Source organism: Crassostrea angulata, chromosome 10, assembly GCF_025612915.1.
Source record: "Crassostrea angulata isolate pt1a10 chromosome 10, ASM2561291v2, whole genome shotgun sequence".
Lineage (NCBI taxonomy): Eukaryota > Metazoa > Mollusca > Bivalvia > Ostreida > Ostreidae > Magallana > Magallana angulata.
Window position 1 is genome coordinate 37,662,090 of NC_069120.1, and position 17,998 is coordinate 37,680,087.

At 34.3% G+C, this 17,998-nt stretch overlaps 1 protein-coding gene across 1 annotated transcript in view; it reads left to right on the plus strand.

Moving 5' to 3' along the window:
- Nucleotides 1-10,542: 10,542 nt before the first annotated feature.
- Nucleotides 10,543-17,998, plus strand: part of LOC128166439 (uncharacterized) — a 77,979-nt gene continuing 70,523 nt past the window's right edge. Inside the window, exons 1-15 of the mRNA XM_052831607.1 lie at nt 10,543-10,784; nt 12,203-12,306; nt 12,676-12,968; nt 13,225-13,290; nt 13,594-13,701; nt 13,843-13,950; nt 14,077-14,190; nt 14,629-14,796; nt 15,017-15,137; nt 15,627-15,766; nt 15,863-16,057; nt 16,470-16,598; nt 16,774-16,938; nt 17,110-17,321; nt 17,675-17,804. Coding sequence (XP_052687567.1) covers nt 12,231-12,306; nt 12,676-12,968; nt 13,225-13,290; nt 13,594-13,701; nt 13,843-13,950; nt 14,077-14,190; nt 14,629-14,796; nt 15,017-15,137; nt 15,627-15,766; nt 15,863-16,057; nt 16,470-16,598; nt 16,774-16,938; nt 17,110-17,321; nt 17,675-17,804 — 2,025 coding nt within the window. The 5' untranslated portion in view covers nt 10,543-10,784; nt 12,203-12,230. The remainder of the gene's footprint in view (nt 10,785-12,202; nt 12,307-12,675; nt 12,969-13,224; nt 13,291-13,593; nt 13,702-13,842; nt 13,951-14,076; nt 14,191-14,628; nt 14,797-15,016; nt 15,138-15,626; nt 15,767-15,862; nt 16,058-16,469; nt 16,599-16,773; nt 16,939-17,109; nt 17,322-17,674; nt 17,805-17,998) is intronic.

Below are 17,998 nucleotides of genomic sequence, written 5' to 3' on the forward strand. Positions count from 1 at the left end.
ATTCACTTACCGAAATTTTTTTTTCTCAAAATCATGAAATTCCTAATCCGTGGAGGGGGGGGGGGGGGGGCTAGTATGCTTCTGAATCTAACCTCTCAATCTTTCAAGGTAAATTTAGGAACAATAGTCTTTCCTGCGAGAAAAAGTGGGGGGGCTGAACCCTCTATCATGCTATGTTTCTAATGGTTAGGTATAACTTTGCAAAAAAAAGTGGGGGGGCTAAGCCCCCCCCCCCCTAGCCCCCCCCCCCCCCCGGTTCCGACGCCTATGCAATCTTATCGATTGAAGAACCAAGTTAAATGTTAATGTTCATGTTTTCCGGCTTAGTTGGATTCAGGCTTGGGGTGGATTACATTGTAAAATAATGCATTACAATACCATTACTTCATGAATTAGGGCATTAAATTACCATTACTTAATTTTCTTGAAGTAATGCATTACATTATCATTACATGAGTAAAGTAATGCATTACGATTACTTTGTGAAAAGTCAATAAGTTTTAAAAAAGTAATTTCAAAACTAAATAAAGAGTTTTTGTAAATATTTCATAAATAAAACATGCTTAAAATATTTACAGGTTCATGTTCATGTTCGCTATCAGGTTCAAATTTAATGACTTATACAAGATTGCTGTTGCACTTGTAGTTCTCAAAGTAAGGTTGGTCCCGTAACATTTACACGCTAATGGCAGAGTTGACAATCTCTGTTATATATGTCTCTGATTTTCGAAGTATGATTCTTAATGAAAGGAACGGTTGTATCGTAATTCGTGTAGGTGATGCACGAGTTTACACAAAAAAAGTAGTAAGTGGCGAACGGATTTATTTTTACCTATTAATTTTGCATGAATCGCAAATGAAGAAAATCGTGTCAGATAAGTCGGTCTTAAAAATCAAAATGGCGGCCGTGACAAATCTTTTTATTGTCAAAGTTCTTGGAATCTTATTGTAAAAAAATATTTCTAACATCAAGTATCTGTGTTTGTTATCGGTATACAAATGTTCACTTTGTTTGTTAATTCAGCAGTTTTAGAGTTTTCGGGTTTTCATAAAACCTTTATTACGGATACCGTCCGACTTGTGGATTTTCCCTTGGATCACAAAATTTAATAAATCTAATGATTAAAATTATTTACTTTGATACAGTTGTTTGATTTTCCCGGTTAGTAGTAATTTTTAAAAATTTTCCTTGGGGTCTTATTTTACATAATATACCGTTGTGTCAAATTTCTACAATTATGAGGGCCGGGATTGAGTAAAATTTAATTTTAAAATTTTTCCTTGGGGTCTTATTTTACATTATATACCGTTGTGTCAATTTTCTACAATTATGAAGGCCGGGATTGATTAAAATTTAATTTCAAAATTTTTCCTTGGGGTCTTTTTTTACATAATATACCGTTGTGTCAATTTTCTACAATTATGAAGGCCGGGATTGAGTAAAATTTAGACAAAGTATGAGACAAGTGCAAAAAAGCCGAATTAACATAGATTGTAACAACTAATTCAAACTCATAAATTTTGGAAGCATATTCGAGGAAATCCAGGAAAATTACAAATTCAATCTTTCAAGACCCCGTCTTTCAGTACTCTCAGTACTTTGATTAAAATCTCGTGGGAGTTATTTTCATATGCAAACCGTTTCGGACTTTGAATTCTTTAAGGAACTGTTTTAACTCTGAGATTAATTAGCATACCGGAAATTTGTATTTTGGGGTGTGTTTTTGGATTTTTTTGGTTACAATTACTATGAGGTCCGATGGGCTAGCTGCACAGGTCTGTATCTCACGGTCTGAAAACTCGGATTGAGGACCTGAGAGCTGAGTCCTTTACGTTTTGAAAAGTTGCAATTTAAAGCGCACGGACGCTTTCGCTACTTTTGGACTGATTAATCTTACTTCAACACAAGAACTCAAACCAATGTAATGTGTATACGAGTTATGGGGTGTGCGGCTATCTTGTACATTTGAGAATACAAGTGTAAACATTTATTGAACTGGCTTGTTTCTTCTGAAAACTGGCCAAAGCTGTTGTCTAAAGATGAAAAAACCAACAAATATGAGGTTTTGTTGTGTAAGCAAATATTATTATGCATACAATAACAGAACAATGCTTTTTAAATCACATCTGTAGAACTGCGCAGCTGCAGACTTATTTTGAAGATTTAAAAATATGAAAAAATTGTCAGAGGGGTTCATTGGTGTCCTCTCTTTAACCATTTGTTGAGAAAAAGGTTGAATTTTGCACAATAATGCAGAAACTTTGCCTCCAAATAGTGTACCCTATTTTTATCAGTCGATAATGGGATCTATTTTTAGAACAAGAAAATTACAGGCTATACTTAGAACTCCCGTGTCTATGGAGGCACATTGACGTTATATTTTCATCGAAAAAAAAAATCAATTCAAAACAATCTGTGTTGTCTCTATCCCAGTTTCAATTGTTTTGTTTTAGTTTTATAAAATATATAGTTTTATTAAATTCTTTTTAGATGTAGGATAGGAATCCGAAGTAATTGCCATAAAAAATATACATATATTTTTCAATGAAAAAATTACTTCAATGTACCTCCATAGACAGAGACAAAAAAATCTCGTTGAAATTGAGAGTTTTTGAGGCCCATTTTGAGAATAGGGTACCCTTTTTGAGACAAAGTTACAACTTAAATAAACAAGCTTTGACTTTTTTTCTCAACAAATGGTTTTAGAGTGGACATATATGACCTTTTTAGATTTTTTTCAGATTTTTAAATCTAAAATTTAAGTCTGTAAGTGTAAGTTCTAAGTGATTAAAATAGCTCTGCCCTTGTATGATTGATTAGCATACAAAACAACATGTTGAACGTCATATGACAACAGTTTTGGTTTGTTTTGGACAGAAACAAACCAGTTCGAGAAATGTTTACATTTTTCTTTTCAAATGTAAAAGATGGTCGCATATCCCTTTGCATGTCGATGCAAAAATAAATGACATAGTATTTCCCTCAATTACTGATTAGATTTATGTTTGATATTAAATTGGCCATACCTTGGGTTATAATCAAGAATGAATAAAGGATAGGCAAGTACCAAGGACATGTTATACTTTCCTTGAAATAAAAATATCAAAGTGAAAATTTTTGATTTAATCATTTGGACCCCTACCCCACTTTTAAAAAGAATTACTTTAATTCATACTTATAAAACTGAACATATAAAAGTTTGGGATATGTATAAAGATGTCCGTCACATTCAACACATGTACAGATTGTTTTAAAAATCAACATCTATTTGTTTCTATGACGTCAATGTGCCACCATAAACACAGCATTATTAAGTAATGTATGGACTGGATTTTTTTCTTGTTAAAAAAACAGATCCCATTCCGACCTATTAAAATACTCTGTTTTGAAACAAAAGTTACAACATCAATGTGCAATATTAAATCTGTAGAGAGAATACCAATAAATCTCTCATATATTTTTTTCAGATTTTTAAATCGTCAAAATGAGTCTGCAGCTCTGCAGATCTACAGCTGTTCTACGTGATTAAGGGGGATGTGCGGCTATCTTATACATTTAAGAATGAAAATGTAAACATTTCTTGAACTGGCTACTTTCTGTCCGAAACTGACAAGAACTGTTGCCAAAAGATAAAAAAGAAATAAATATGAGGTTTTACATGTTGTTTCGTATGCAAATTATGCAAACAAGAACAGATCAATGCCTTTTTAATCATTTCGACCAGCTACCGAACTGCGCAGTTGCATACTTATTTTAAAGATTTAAATATCTGGAAAAAAAATATGAAAGGGTTCCATAGGCTCATCTTTGTTTAGAAAATGATTGAACCTTGCAAATTAATTAATGCTGTAACTTTGCCTCAGAATAGGGTGCTTTATTTTCATCAGTGGGATATATTTTAGAACAAGAAAAAATCCAGAACGCCTGTGTCTATGGAGACACATTGATGTTATATTTACATTTTCACATGTCTTGCCTTTATGGTACGGCTTTTAACATCGTCGTCAGCGCCCCCGTCCTTGCTGACAATGCTCCCAAGATAGGTAAATTCATCTGCTTCTCTGAGGTTCTCTCCATTTACTGGTTTGTTTTTTATTCTCATTACTTCTGTCTTTTTTATGTTTATTTTAAGGCCGATCTTTTTCTGCTTCTGCATGCGGCAAGGTGCGACAATTTCTTCCTTGACTTTGTGGGATAGCAGGTTTTTAATGCTGCTAATGATGGTGGTATTCGATAATTTTCCAATAGCTTCCAGAAGGTTGACCTAACCACGCTGTCAAAAGCCATTTCAAATTCCACAAATGTCACAAGTTGAATACAAATAAAAAATCATTATTGACACTCCTGAAACATTTCGAGACTTTTTGTTGAGTTCAAGGAATGACTTGCAGAGAAGTTGCAAAGAAGTAAAATGAAATTATGAAACATTTTTTTTTAAATGTTCTGATAATGTCGGTATGAAGCCATCTTCGCTAGCCAAGGTATTACGATCCACTCTGCTCCTCTACAACGTGAAGAGGAGCTGAGTGGATTGTTAATTAAACCTTGGCTTACAACATCATGCGCGGATCCAGAAAATTTTTCCAGGGGGGTCCGAAGGATAATTGTGTTTACCAGGGGGGGTCCGAGGCATATTTTCGCGATAATTTTACTATGTAAATTTAATAAATTTTCATTTTCCAGGGGGGGTCGGGACCCCCCCGACCCCCCCTCTAGATCCGCGCATGAACATGTTGTAGAGGAGCAGAGTGGATTGTAAACCCTTGGCTAGCGAAGATGTACAGTAGGAACATAAGCATAGAACTTTGTAGTTCCGTCCAGAAATTGTTCGTTCGAGAAAGCATATAAAAGTAAAAAATATTATGTACTTGGTAAAATATATATTAAATCACAACAATTCTTCAAAGCATTGAACATACCAAAAGAATTTAATTAGTTTGGTAAACCACGAGTTGTTTCCCTTGTAAAGGAAACCGGAAGTTTGATTTGTCGTCTGCAACGGACCCTCCATTAGGCCTATAGCCTTTGTCTATGTTTTCACTTAAAACTGATTTTTTGTATAGATTGGGGACATGAGTAAACTTAGAATACATTCCAGATGTATGGAGACGTCCAAACAGATTCGTGTAAGATGTTAATGTTATTCATTATTTTTGTTACTAACAATGACATTTATTGATACAGTAACGTTAGTCTATAAAAGATATTTCCGGCCCACATGCCGGCTACATGCAGATGTGTCGTCATTACATAGGAGACACGTGCAAATTGTAATGATATTAATTTGCAGTTAAACATGTTTGTTTATAACTCTGTTCTGGGGCAACTCATACCGATAGATTTTTATATAAGTGGAGAGGCAAGCTTTCCAGTCCCCCTCCTCTTCCTCATGCAGATCATGTATAGCCTATCTTATAGCATTAATAAGCACGAAGTCAATCACTTATCCGTATAATTATGTAGCAAAATTCAATGTGATTTTAAAATGTGTTTCCATCTTGATTCAGAGCTTGTTCAAAAAATTTAATATGGCTCTAAGCAAGCCTACGCGACTGTTAGGCTAAGTAATAAAGTAAAAGTGTAGTGACTTTGACAGATCAGAGACCAAAGTTATTGTCAGATTTCTCTGTAAATCATCTTCATCTCTATAGGGCATATAGGCCCTATACATGTACCGTAGATGAACACAGTGACTACTGTAGAATTACAACTGGACCCTTTTTAGCTCACCTGAACCGAAGGTTCAAGTGAGCTTTTCTGATCACCCGTTGTCCGTCGTCCGTCCGTCCGTCCGTCCGTCCGTCTGTCTGTCCGTCCGTCTGTAAACTTTTCACATTTTCAACTTCTTCTCAAAAACCACTAGGCCAAATTTAACCAAATTTGGTACAAAGCATCCTTATGGAAAGGGGGTTATCAATTGTTAAAATAAAGGGCACAGACCTTTTCAAAAGGGAGATAATTGCGAAACAGTAAGTATAGGGTGCATGTCTTTAAAAATCTTCTTCTCAAGAACCACTGCACCAGAAATGCCAATATTTACACAAAAGCTTGTATATATAGTGAAGATTTTAAATTGTAACAATCGTGACCCTCGGACTAAAACTGGGGCCCCAGGCGGGGTTCAAAGTTTAACATAGAAATACATAGGAAAATGTTTAAAAAATCTTCTTCTCAAGAACCACTGCACCAGAAATGCCATTATTTACACAAAAGCTTTTATATATAGTGAAGATTCTAAATTGTAACAATCGTGACCCTCGGACTAAAACTGGGGCCCCAGGCGGGGTTCAAAGTTTAACATAGAACTACATATGGAAAATGTTTAAAAAATCTTCTTCTCAAGAACCACTGCACCAGAAATGCCAATATTTACACAAAAGCTTTTATATATAGAGAAGATTCTAAATTGTTAAAATCGTGACCCTCGGACCAAAACTGGGGCCCAAGGTGGGGTTCAAAGTTTAACATAGAAATACATAGGAAAATGTTTAAAAAATCTTCTTCTCAAGAACCACTGCACCAGAAATGCCAATATTTACACATAAGCTTGTATACATAGTGAAGATTCTAAATTGTAAAAATCGTGACCCTCGGACCAAAAATGGGGCCCCAGGCGGGGTTCAAAGTTTAACATAGAAATACATAGGAAAATGTTTAAAAAATCTTCTTCTCAAGAACCACTGCACCAGAAATGCCAATATTTACACAAAAGCTTGTATGTATAATGAAGATTCTAAATTGTAGAAATCGTGACCCTCAGACCAAAACTGCAGCCCCAGGCGGGGTTCAAAGTTTAAATAGAACTACATATGAAAAATGTTTAAAAATTTTCTTCTCAAAAACCACTTCACCAAAAATGCCAATACATACACAAAAGGTTGTATATATAGTGAAGATTGTAAAAATTGTGACCCCCGAACAAAAAGTGGGGCCCCAGTAGGGGTTTAGATTTTAACATATATAGGAAAATGTTTTAAAATCTTCTTCTCAAGAACTATAGTGCAACTGTTTGGGATATTACTATGCATACATGTACATCCTTAAATAATGAAGATTCAAAAAATTGTAACTCCCGGACAATTGATGGGCACCAAGAGGGGTTCAAAATTTAAACATTTTAAAAAACATAAAGGAAAAGTTTAAAAATTTTCTTGTGGAATTTCTATGCCTTCGCTTATGTAGATTCCTAATTGGTAAAATCGTGACCCCCGGACCAATACTGGGGCCCCAAGATGGGGTCAAAGTTTATTATAGAAATATAAAGGTAACATGTTAAAAAAATCTTCTTCTCGAGAACTACAATGCTTCAATTTGTGAGATAACTATCATGCATACAACCTTGGATAATGAAGGTTCAACAGTTTTAAAATAGTGACCCCTGGACTAATACTAGGGACCCAAGATGGGTTTAAAGTTAAATGTAGAAGTACCGGTATATATGGAAAATGTTTAAAAATCTTCTTTTCGAGAACTACAATGCATCAATTTGTCAGATAACTACGTAAGCACCCTCAAATGTGTAGATTCGGAATCATAAAAGCCATGACATCAATCTGATACTGGGGCCCCAAGAGGTGTTCAAAGTTTAGCATAGAAATATAGAGGGAAAATATTGAAAGAACTATAATGCTTCAGCTTGTGAGATAACTATGCAAGCATCCTTAATAATGTAGATTCCAAATAATTAAAACTTTAGCCCTTGACTAATACTGTGGCCCCAAGAGGGGTTCAAAGTTTAACATAGAAAGATATAGTGAAAATGTTTTGAATAAGTTTTTCTCGAGAACTATAATGCTACAGTTTGTGAGATTACTATGCAAGGATCCTCAAATTGTGTAAACTCTAATGTAGTGGAACCAAGAGTTATCTTTCTTGATGTTCTGTACAGTCTGAGAGTTATTCCTCTTGAAGTGGAACTCTGCTACATTCAGTTTTTCAGGTTGTGTACGTGCGGTCCCACCGCAGTGCTACACATTTTCATTCCTATGTTACTATTTATGTTGTTCAAGCCAACCATAAACCTCGGACCATAACTGGGTCCCCAGAAAGGGGTTCAATGTTTAAAATAGAAAAAGCATGTGCTACGAAATGTAATGTTACAAGGAACTGCTGTTCAGGTGAGCGATGTGGCCCATGGGCCTCTTGTTTTTTTATAATTTCAGAAACTTCCTTTAATTTTAAAATAAATATACTGTTTGAATTCTTATAGTTTTGTCTCTGAATTTAAAAAAAGTCTGTCGTCAGCCCCCCCCCCCCCCCCCGGGGGCCCCTCCCCCCCCCCCTCTCTCTCTCTCTCTCTCTCTCATCTGTTGAACATATTATTTGAGATATGGGAGGATATGAACAGTATACACAGGAGAATTAGATTGATTCGTTTATGTATATAAAAATAAATGTGCGGTTTATTTACTCGATGATTTTAAACCAATACCGCTGAGACGTTCTCTATGTACAATGGTACTTCAGGTGACAAGTGGGCACTTTTATATGAAGAGCATTGTAAATGTTAACTGATCTTTTCCAAACAATCGGATAATTAAGTATAGTATCGTTGGTCTTTCGAGTCTGAAATATTTTCTTGGGATGATGTGCACTTTAACAATGTTAAAGGCCTAGCTATGCGCCTCTCTCGATCCTGAGTTGTGTATCAGGACATTTCTAGAACACATATACGTCAGTAGATTTTTTAAAGGCAAACAAAACAATTATTCAGTTTAAAAACATGTACATGTACTGGAACTGAGGCAGATTTATGTCTTTAATATCAAATTGGACGCATTTACTATTAAGGTGTGTTCTGGAAAAATGGTCACTCAATCGTTAGGGGGTCACGTTATCAACATAACCACCCCCAACTTCAACTCCAACCCCAACCCCCTGCGCACACACAAACCTGCGACCGTTGTGTCTCGTGTGATTTTTATTTTATGAAATGAAAAAGTACACATCTTATTCAGGTCACTTCGGATGAGGGTTATAATTAGGGATTAGGCAGCAGGCACAGTCTATTTTAGCCCTCTCCATACATCAAGGTCAAAATGAACAAATTGAAATATTGATAACACAAGGCAGACTAGAGAAAAGATACAAATCAAAATATAGAAAAAAATATCAATATGGCACCGGTACCTAGTATATTTACTTGGGGTTTTTTTTTATCAGAACTCATTGTTATAGGTATAATAAAATTGCATGATGTGGATAATTAAATTGAATCCCATACAGTTATTTGACGGTGATATAAATATTAATGTTATAATTAACACTAAAAACAACCATCTGCTTTTGCAAAACATATTTTATCTGATAAAGATGGTTTCACGATTGTCAAACTATGATTAACAACTCTTAACTATAGTTAACGAATGTAAATAATTAATTAGAGTTTACAAATATGAATCTACATGTATATGTATATAATTATCAGCGAAATAGATTGTTAACGTTATTTGTAGACATATACACTTATAGATTATCCTTCGTACAATGTAAATAGATTACAACCGTTGAATATAGTTTTACAGGTGAAAACTTAAATATAACGAATCGTTAACATAGTATAGTTTACGGTTCGTAAACTGTACTTATAAAAGTCGATAAACCTATAATTTATCAACTATAAAACTATGCTTAGCTCATTTTTTGTGAAATTGACGTAGACATACATGTACATGTACATGTAACCACAAACCCCCAACTTACATGACCACGGCGCACACACACATACCCGAACATTGTGTCTCTTTTAGTTTTGTGCATAATAATTACCTTAACCTCCTTTTTTTACTTTTAATTTACTGTTCTTTTCTCAACATTGATTTGACAACTATTTAAATATACCTGTAGAGTAAATCTTTAAAAATCTTCTTCTCAGAAACTAATCAGCCAGGAAAGCTGAAACTTGTGTGGAAGCATCCTCAGGTTGTGTAGATTGAAAGTTGTAAAAACCATGACCCCAGGGGGTAGGGTGGGGCCACAATGGGGGGGGTCGAAGTTTTACATAGGAATTAATATATACATGTAGTTATATACACCCCTCCCCCCCCAACCCCCGATTGAAAATGAATTTTAACTTAGCACTAAAAATGACCCATCACGTATACACAATGTATTTAAAAATTGTATGAATAAATTTGTATGGTCTAATTATAACCCCGAATTTTACTTGTAAAATACAACATTTAGATCCGCCTATGAACTTGATTGAACTCTCTTACTTACAAAGGTTTCCTCCAAAGTAATCAGGGTGATTTGTAATAATAGAAAAGGGTGTTACCGATGTATCGAGCTATAATACACGAGAGTTTGTTTAAGGAACTCTTGGGGTGTACCTTTTACATACATTCAGAAAAAAAACTAATAATATAAACTTGTTCGACAACCGGCCTCTACTCATGAATGAAAAATACGAAACTAAAGCAAAACAAAGTGATGGGGTTTACCCTTCACGTCATTGGCTGTTAAAAATAGATTCAGTTGGCGAACTTCTTTCAAAGCTTGCAGAACCGGTTTTTCAACCTACGCCTGGATTGCCATGAGTCGATCAGACTTCCAAAATAGTAGCACTGTAAAGGTATTCATATCTGGAGTCATTGAATATATTGTCATACCTGACTTCACAAGGTGTGGTAGAACATAGTCGCGGTTAGGACCATGAGTAGCTACTGATTTATCGCTTCAGCATCACACAGCAAGGATTGTATTATTTTCGATTAATGAATGTTTGATTTGATTAATTATTGGATCGATTGCAAACAGTTTGTAGCAGGATTTTAAAGCGCAGGTATTTGTTTTACTATATGTTTTATTTAATTTCTTATTTTCAAAAAAACCGGTACGTTTGATATTGAAAGTTTTAAATAGAGTTGTGCAAGCATGTTTGAATATGTGCATTTTCCACCCGTTTTATGTGATCGCGCCTAAAAAAAAAAGTTGTTAAATTATAATAACTTTTTATGGCATTATATTTTAGTTTTATTTTGTTTAAAACTGAATTGAGAGAAAAATAATGTTTGTATAAACGGTTTGAGCAGGGATCCACCCTGTGCACTGTACGTAGTAAAATTAACGTGCAAACCTGTTTTGAAGGGCTTCTAACAGTTTTAAAATTAGTGCAAAGTTTATGGTTTGATAAGAAACTGCATGTACTGTACATAAACTGATATTTCAGTTCACATGTGCTGTTTGTTGAATTATGTAATACCCTTATATCTTATAAAATTATTAATTGATACATAAAAGTATAAGTGATAATTAATAACTTAATTGGAATAATTCATTTTATTAGATTTCATGATTAGTTTACATGTTTTTTTTACTTAAAAATAAATTGATATAACTTTAAAGCTCCGCCTTTTTCCTCCAGTAATTGCCTGTGTAATTACATGCATGTAAGCCATGTAGCCACACCTTTCAAATATACAGTGCATTTTTCAACAACAACAAAAGCTTAACATGTGAAAGTTTCATTTAGTTAAATTGTAACAGGCGAACTATAGTCATATTGGAAGAACATTTTAAGGGAATACACATGCTGAAAATGTACACATTCCTTTAAATAAACACTTATATTAAAAACAAAAATGCACAGATCTGATATCGTTTGATCAAGTAAATTCAGGGAAATTAACACAGGTAATTAGCAGTGTTTTGTAATTTACAATGAATTAGAGGTGAAAATGAAAGAAAAAGTTGTTTAACCAGTATTGTGTGGGTAGGGCAGGTAAACAGGAGTTTAAATGCTTCAGTGGTTGTGTATTGAGAACATGTGTCATAATGGGTGGGTTGGCTTTTAAAGACTTAAGCATTTACAAATAAGAATTTGGAATAATTATTCATTTGGATGGTGGTGTTTTTATTCATTGAATTAAGCCAAGTAATGTGTATGAAAATTATTTTTTTGTCATTCATTACTGCTGCAATATGGTTGCAGAAGCTCTAAAGTACAAGATACTGTCAACTATTTATAGGTACAATATTCATTAAACTGTTTTTTACTTGAGAACAGATTGTTCCCAATTAGAAAAAAAAATCAACCCGGAATTATTAAGAATGTTTATAGACAGAATAATCTTGGTGATAATTGAATTGTTAACAGCCTTTCTCCCAATTATTCATGTTGGATTTGGATAAGGTTGGGTCATTATATTTATTGATACCTGAGAATGATGTTGAACAAATGTTGTTTTTTTTTTCTTTAAGAAGAGGACAGGGATCCTCTTTTATCAGGATGTGGAGCCCAAACCATTTGATGGTGCTTTTACTACTGGTGGTGCTAACAACACACACAGTGAAATCCCAAGAGCGTAAGAATATTCAAGTTTTTATTTCGTCAATTTTCAATCTGATATACGGGTAGTTCTAGAACCATTTTAACAAGAGCTTGGACTTTGGGTAGTTGTGTCAAACAGCAAAGTGGCATAGGCCTGTCTATTTCGTTGCTTGCCACTCAGCCATGGCTCTTGAAATCAACAAGATTTGTCTGGCTTTTGAGCTAAGACTACGCAATCGGTGCATATTTCGTTTGAAGCCACGTCATTTTTGACTTGCTTTGACGCAACAAATAGATAGCTACGTCTATCCAAAAGTCCAAGGTCTTGTTAAAATGGTTCTAAATCAATAGCTGTGAAAACGTCATGGTAGTGTCTGAGGTTCTGATGTATTTTAATTTGCAGCATGTACCAGAAGCGCTGGCATCTCGGACCCGAACATTGCTGGTGCAGTGTATGAATCCAGTGTATTAGAATTTGACCCGAATTCCCCTCTCTACAGAACGGACACTACAATCGAAGGAATCAATGGAGGAACTGATGTTAACTCGGGCGTTACTCTAACTATCGCCCGTACACAGGCCACACCAAGTTCAGTGAATTTGAATGATCTGATTGAACTGGTAACAGAGACTGTGTCTGACTCGTCCTTTGGAAGGCGTACTTACATTCGATTGAAGAAAGAAATCGACAGAGATGTAAGTTTTAAATATTTATTTAGAAGCAGTGAATTCTTTATTGATATTCTCTGTTTTTACTATTGGCTACAAATGTGAAAAAAATGGTAAGCTCTCATAATGAATGCATTTCCTGGTACAAACCGTATAATATCATAACTGTGTCAGATAATGATGCTTATATTGACCCACCACATGCATTATGAAGGGTCAAGTTGAAGGAGTATGAGATATTATTGTATTTGGTTTTTTAATGTAAAATATGGTACATTTCCAGGGAACTTCATTCACAGCCGTTGATGACCTGGACACAATTGAATTTGAAATATCGTGTGTGTCCCGGGTAAGTACTCTTCTAGCTTTAAACTATTTGGTGTCTTATTAGTATTGAAATGAATGCAATTCTGAAAATATAATGGCAGGTGTAAAGAGTTCTTTGCAGTACGTTGCATGAGCATGTGTTATATATAAACTACCGGATAAGGGAAAGGAGGCTCAGTTTTATATATAGATACAAATGATGGATTAACACTTAAGTCAAATGACTTATATATAATGTATTTGATTCTTTATAAAAATTATGTGACATTTATAATTTTTCTATGAGGAACGAACAGTTTCATCTTGCACATTCATTGAATTACAGAAAAGTCCCACAGAAACCAAGTATTTCCTTGTGCAACTGGAGATTAGAGACATCAACGATAATCCGCCCATCTTTGTTAATGCTCCGTACACAGCTTCAGTTGATGAGGTCAGATATGGTTGTGATTAATCAACTGACATTAAATACATTTTTTTTTCTGTTCAAAGAAATCATATTTTTCATCCGTCCGTATTGTTGTTGTTTCACTTGTGTATAAATTTGAATTTAATGGTAATTTTAAAAATACAGTCAGCTCCTGTTGGAACCACAGTGTATTCTGGGATATCAGCAACAGATTTGGATGCTGGATCAAACAAAGAGATAGAATTTGCCATATTTGCTGGAGATGGTAGTATTGTAAGTAATCATACTTTTTCACAATGTAGGATTTCAACATGCTTCAAGTGTTTTATGTAAACATGTTACAAGCATTGGTATTTGTCGGGAAATAGTCAGAATATAATTTTTCTGTTTGATTTTCAGAATGATGGTTCCACCAGATTTCTACTCCCCATAACATCACGAGGAGAAATCGTTGTCAGACAACCATTAGATTTTGAGTCTGTTCGGTCATATACTCTTACAATAACTGCAACTGTAAGTATAATCATTATTCTTGTCAGTCTTTAATTGATGTTTATAATTGAAAATATGTTAAGATATTTTAAACTGTATTCCAACCTAAATTTTTTTTTTAATGAAAAGAGAAGGTTGTTCTATTAAAGTTTTTTCTAAATCCTTAAAACTTTCAAATTTAACTTGATTGAAGCATATGATAAGATTGTTATGCTCTATATATATATTATATATTGATGTATCTTTAGAAATCTTTTTATTTTAGTTTTACACTATTAATATTAGCTTCAGAGGAGTTATCTTGAAAGTGTTTTGACACATACACTTTTTAATTTTGCAAGTGATGAGTCAATGTATTTCATACAGATTTATTACAATGACAAGAAATACCTAACTAAATTATGTACAACTGTTTAATCATTAGAACAAAATAGAATAATTGTGATTCATCTTATTAAGGACAAAGCCAGTAATCCTGCTGACAGAAGACAAGCTACCACCACCATAACAATCAGTGTCAATGATGTCGATGATCTGGGACCCAAGTTTGTGTACACCGGGTGTGTTGAGGTGGACAATGTCTGTTTTAACCCAACTTATTCAACTAGTGTGACATCTGGATCAACAGTAAGTTTTTTTGTTTATTTCAGTGAAAACTTAATTATCAAGATTTACATTTTAACTAAGAAGTCTAGATCTATTAACTCTTTTAGCAAGTTGTCTCTTCCTCTTATATTGAAGCAATTTAATCTGTGTATCAATGCAACAGGACGACTCCATCTAATTAAAATTAGAACTTTCATCTGCCCCCCGGTTTTGATATGTCCATTTGTTTCTATTTTATCAGGGTAGTACACTTGTATTTAATCCTGTACCACCAAATTCTGGTAATCCAAATGCTGTTGTGAATATTGTGGCAGAGGACAGGGATACTCTCAATGCACCTATCAACTTTGCTATACAACAAAGTAAGTACATGTACACAGAAAGAAAAAAAGGGGAATGTTTTCACACATGCACTAATGAATTGTATGTTGTTAGTTATTTTATTCCAAAAATTTTACCCATGGTGTCTTTCTTTGATCATAGTATTTCAAGGAAGTCTGTTCAGTGCATGGAAACATTCAGAACCTCTGTTGAATTGACGATGTAGAACACTTTCAAATATTGCTATTCAAATAGTCTTTTTTTAAAGATACCAAACAAGCTCAGCTGATAAACATGCTCATTCTGAATATTTGTATAGCTAGTATATATAGCTGGTATAACCACCTCAATAAACCCTACTCTTGCCCTCAAATACCTACTTCTCTAAGTCTTGTAATGTTTTTGCATTTTTCATAAAACAGGATCAACTAATACATGTATAACTATTAATAGTTATCTAGAAGTGTACAGACTTTTAACTCAATGAAAGAAAAATGAAATATTCACCAATATTCTTTATTTGACCACAGCTCTTCCAACTGGCTACCAGAATAGGTTCCAGGTTACCACTCAACAAGTGTCAGGTTCAGCTAACCAGTACCAAGCTATTGTAACCCAGACCAGTCCCTTGGATAGATCCCAGGTTCCTGAGCTCGAACTCTTCATTGAGGTCAGTTGTTTTTCAGTATGATGATGCTGGCTATTTTGGAGTGCATGATTGTAGAATAAAATCATAAATGATGTTTCCATTTTAACCCTACTGTAGGCTCGAGAAACTCTGACTAACAGATATTCCAACAGAGCGACAATAAAGATGACTATTGCTGCAGCCAATAACAATAACCCAGTGCTCACTGTGCCATTCCAAGGATTCATCTATGAAAATTCTCCCGTAGGAACAATACCAAGGAATAGTGACGGATCTAATCTGTTGAAAATCTCGGTCACTGATCCAGATCTGGTATGTTTTGCTTTAAGGAATCCCCGAGAAGTTTATGTGTTAAAGATATAGGATCTGTTGTGTGAATTGTGATGTCAGTTTTCTGTTGACTGGAATACAAACAATTTTTGTATGCCTATATTGAATAAAGTTTATGATAATTCACTTTGAGAGAAAATGACAATTGCAACAAGTATATAGTCTTGATTTGACTTTAAACTTATATATACAACTTTAGTGTACCTGTATTAATTTGGTTTCTGCACAAGTGCCATACTTGCTCTTCGATTTTTTGTTATTATGTTATTTATTTGAATTGGTATATTTGTTAAAATATATAAATTGTATGATAAGATTAATGCATTATTGTTGATCATACAAAATTTTATCTTAAATATTGTAAATGCTTTTATGTCCCTTGTATCTATTTAAGATATCTGGTGAGATTGGAACATACACCTACACAGTTAGTGGAACGTCGCTGTTTCGAGTTAACAGTGAAGGATACGTGGAAGCTGCAGCATCTATTAACTATGAAACTAATCCTGTTGTCACTTTTACGGTAAGTTATAAGAATTTGTTACAGCACTAAGTGAAGATCTTTCATTTACAAAATGATACATTTTGACATGATTTACATTTTGATGAATTAGATTTGTATCTAAAACTGACATGGTAAATTATCAAAGTATGATTTTCTTTCAATATATAATTTATTTCCTCCACTTACTACACAGGTGACAGGAACTGAAGTAGGAACACAAAACCCAAGAAGTGGAAGTGTACAAGTCACTGTCAATGTCAGAGATCTGAATGACAATTCTCCTGTGTTTGAGGCACCAAGGTATACTGACACAATTGTTGAAGGAGACTACACTACCAGCAACCAAGTTCTTTTGGATGTAAGTTCAAATCGGTGAAATAAAGATAACCCCTTCAGATATGGAACAATTTGTATTTTATTAAAAGCATGTACATATTAATAGCAAGCAATGAAAATGTCAGTTTGTGCTGACATGTGGATATTATTTAAAACTTTTTTCTTCTGTAATACAATTTTTTAATATTTAAAGGTCAAAGCTACAGATGACGATAGTGGTGCCTTTGGTGATATTGCATATACCATACAAAGTGTTTCAAACAATGGGGCTTCCAAGTTCACCATTCAGCCAAGCTCACAACAAGGACAGGCCACAATCAGCTGTGTGGGGGCTGTTGCAGAAGGGGAAATCTATGTCATTATGGTCCAAGCAACAGACCAAGGACAGCCTATTGCAGAAAGAAGGTGAGTTCAAAGTGGAAATTTAAGCATTTGTTTTTTTAAAGCATGTTTGTATATATTAAGGTACAAGATAAAAAGAGGAAAAGATGGCCTGACTGCTATTTCAGAGGACAAAGTTAAACATTATTTTTGACTTTATTTTCCTTTACTGACTCTTTACCCTTGCCCTGGTTCCCATACTCAACACCCACCATGCTCCATTTTCCTATTCCAGTTCTTCTTGAGATAACTGTCACTGTAGACATATAAATCGCTTGCATTGACAGTAATAGCACAAAATGATGATAAATTACAAAAAACTGAATGCAAACCTGTGCTATCTCAAAGTTTCATATTTTGTATGTATGTGATTTTAGGAGTACCTCAGTACCTGTAGAAGTGACCGTGACCCCATTGGGAACACGTCCTCCTGTCATTGATGCTGCCGCCTTTACAATCTCTGTCAGTGAGGCAGTACCAATAGGCTCTTCTTTGTGGACAGTTCCAGTATGTCTAATATTACATATATCACACAAAATATTTTCTAATTCAATTACAATACTAATACATTTACCTCTGTGGTTTTTTCATATTACCTTTAATACTGTTTTATTAACATGGAATTCTGACTTCAGTTGTGAAAATCATAACAATGCTACATATCGCCAGTAATTGTTAACATATACTAATGTTATCTATAG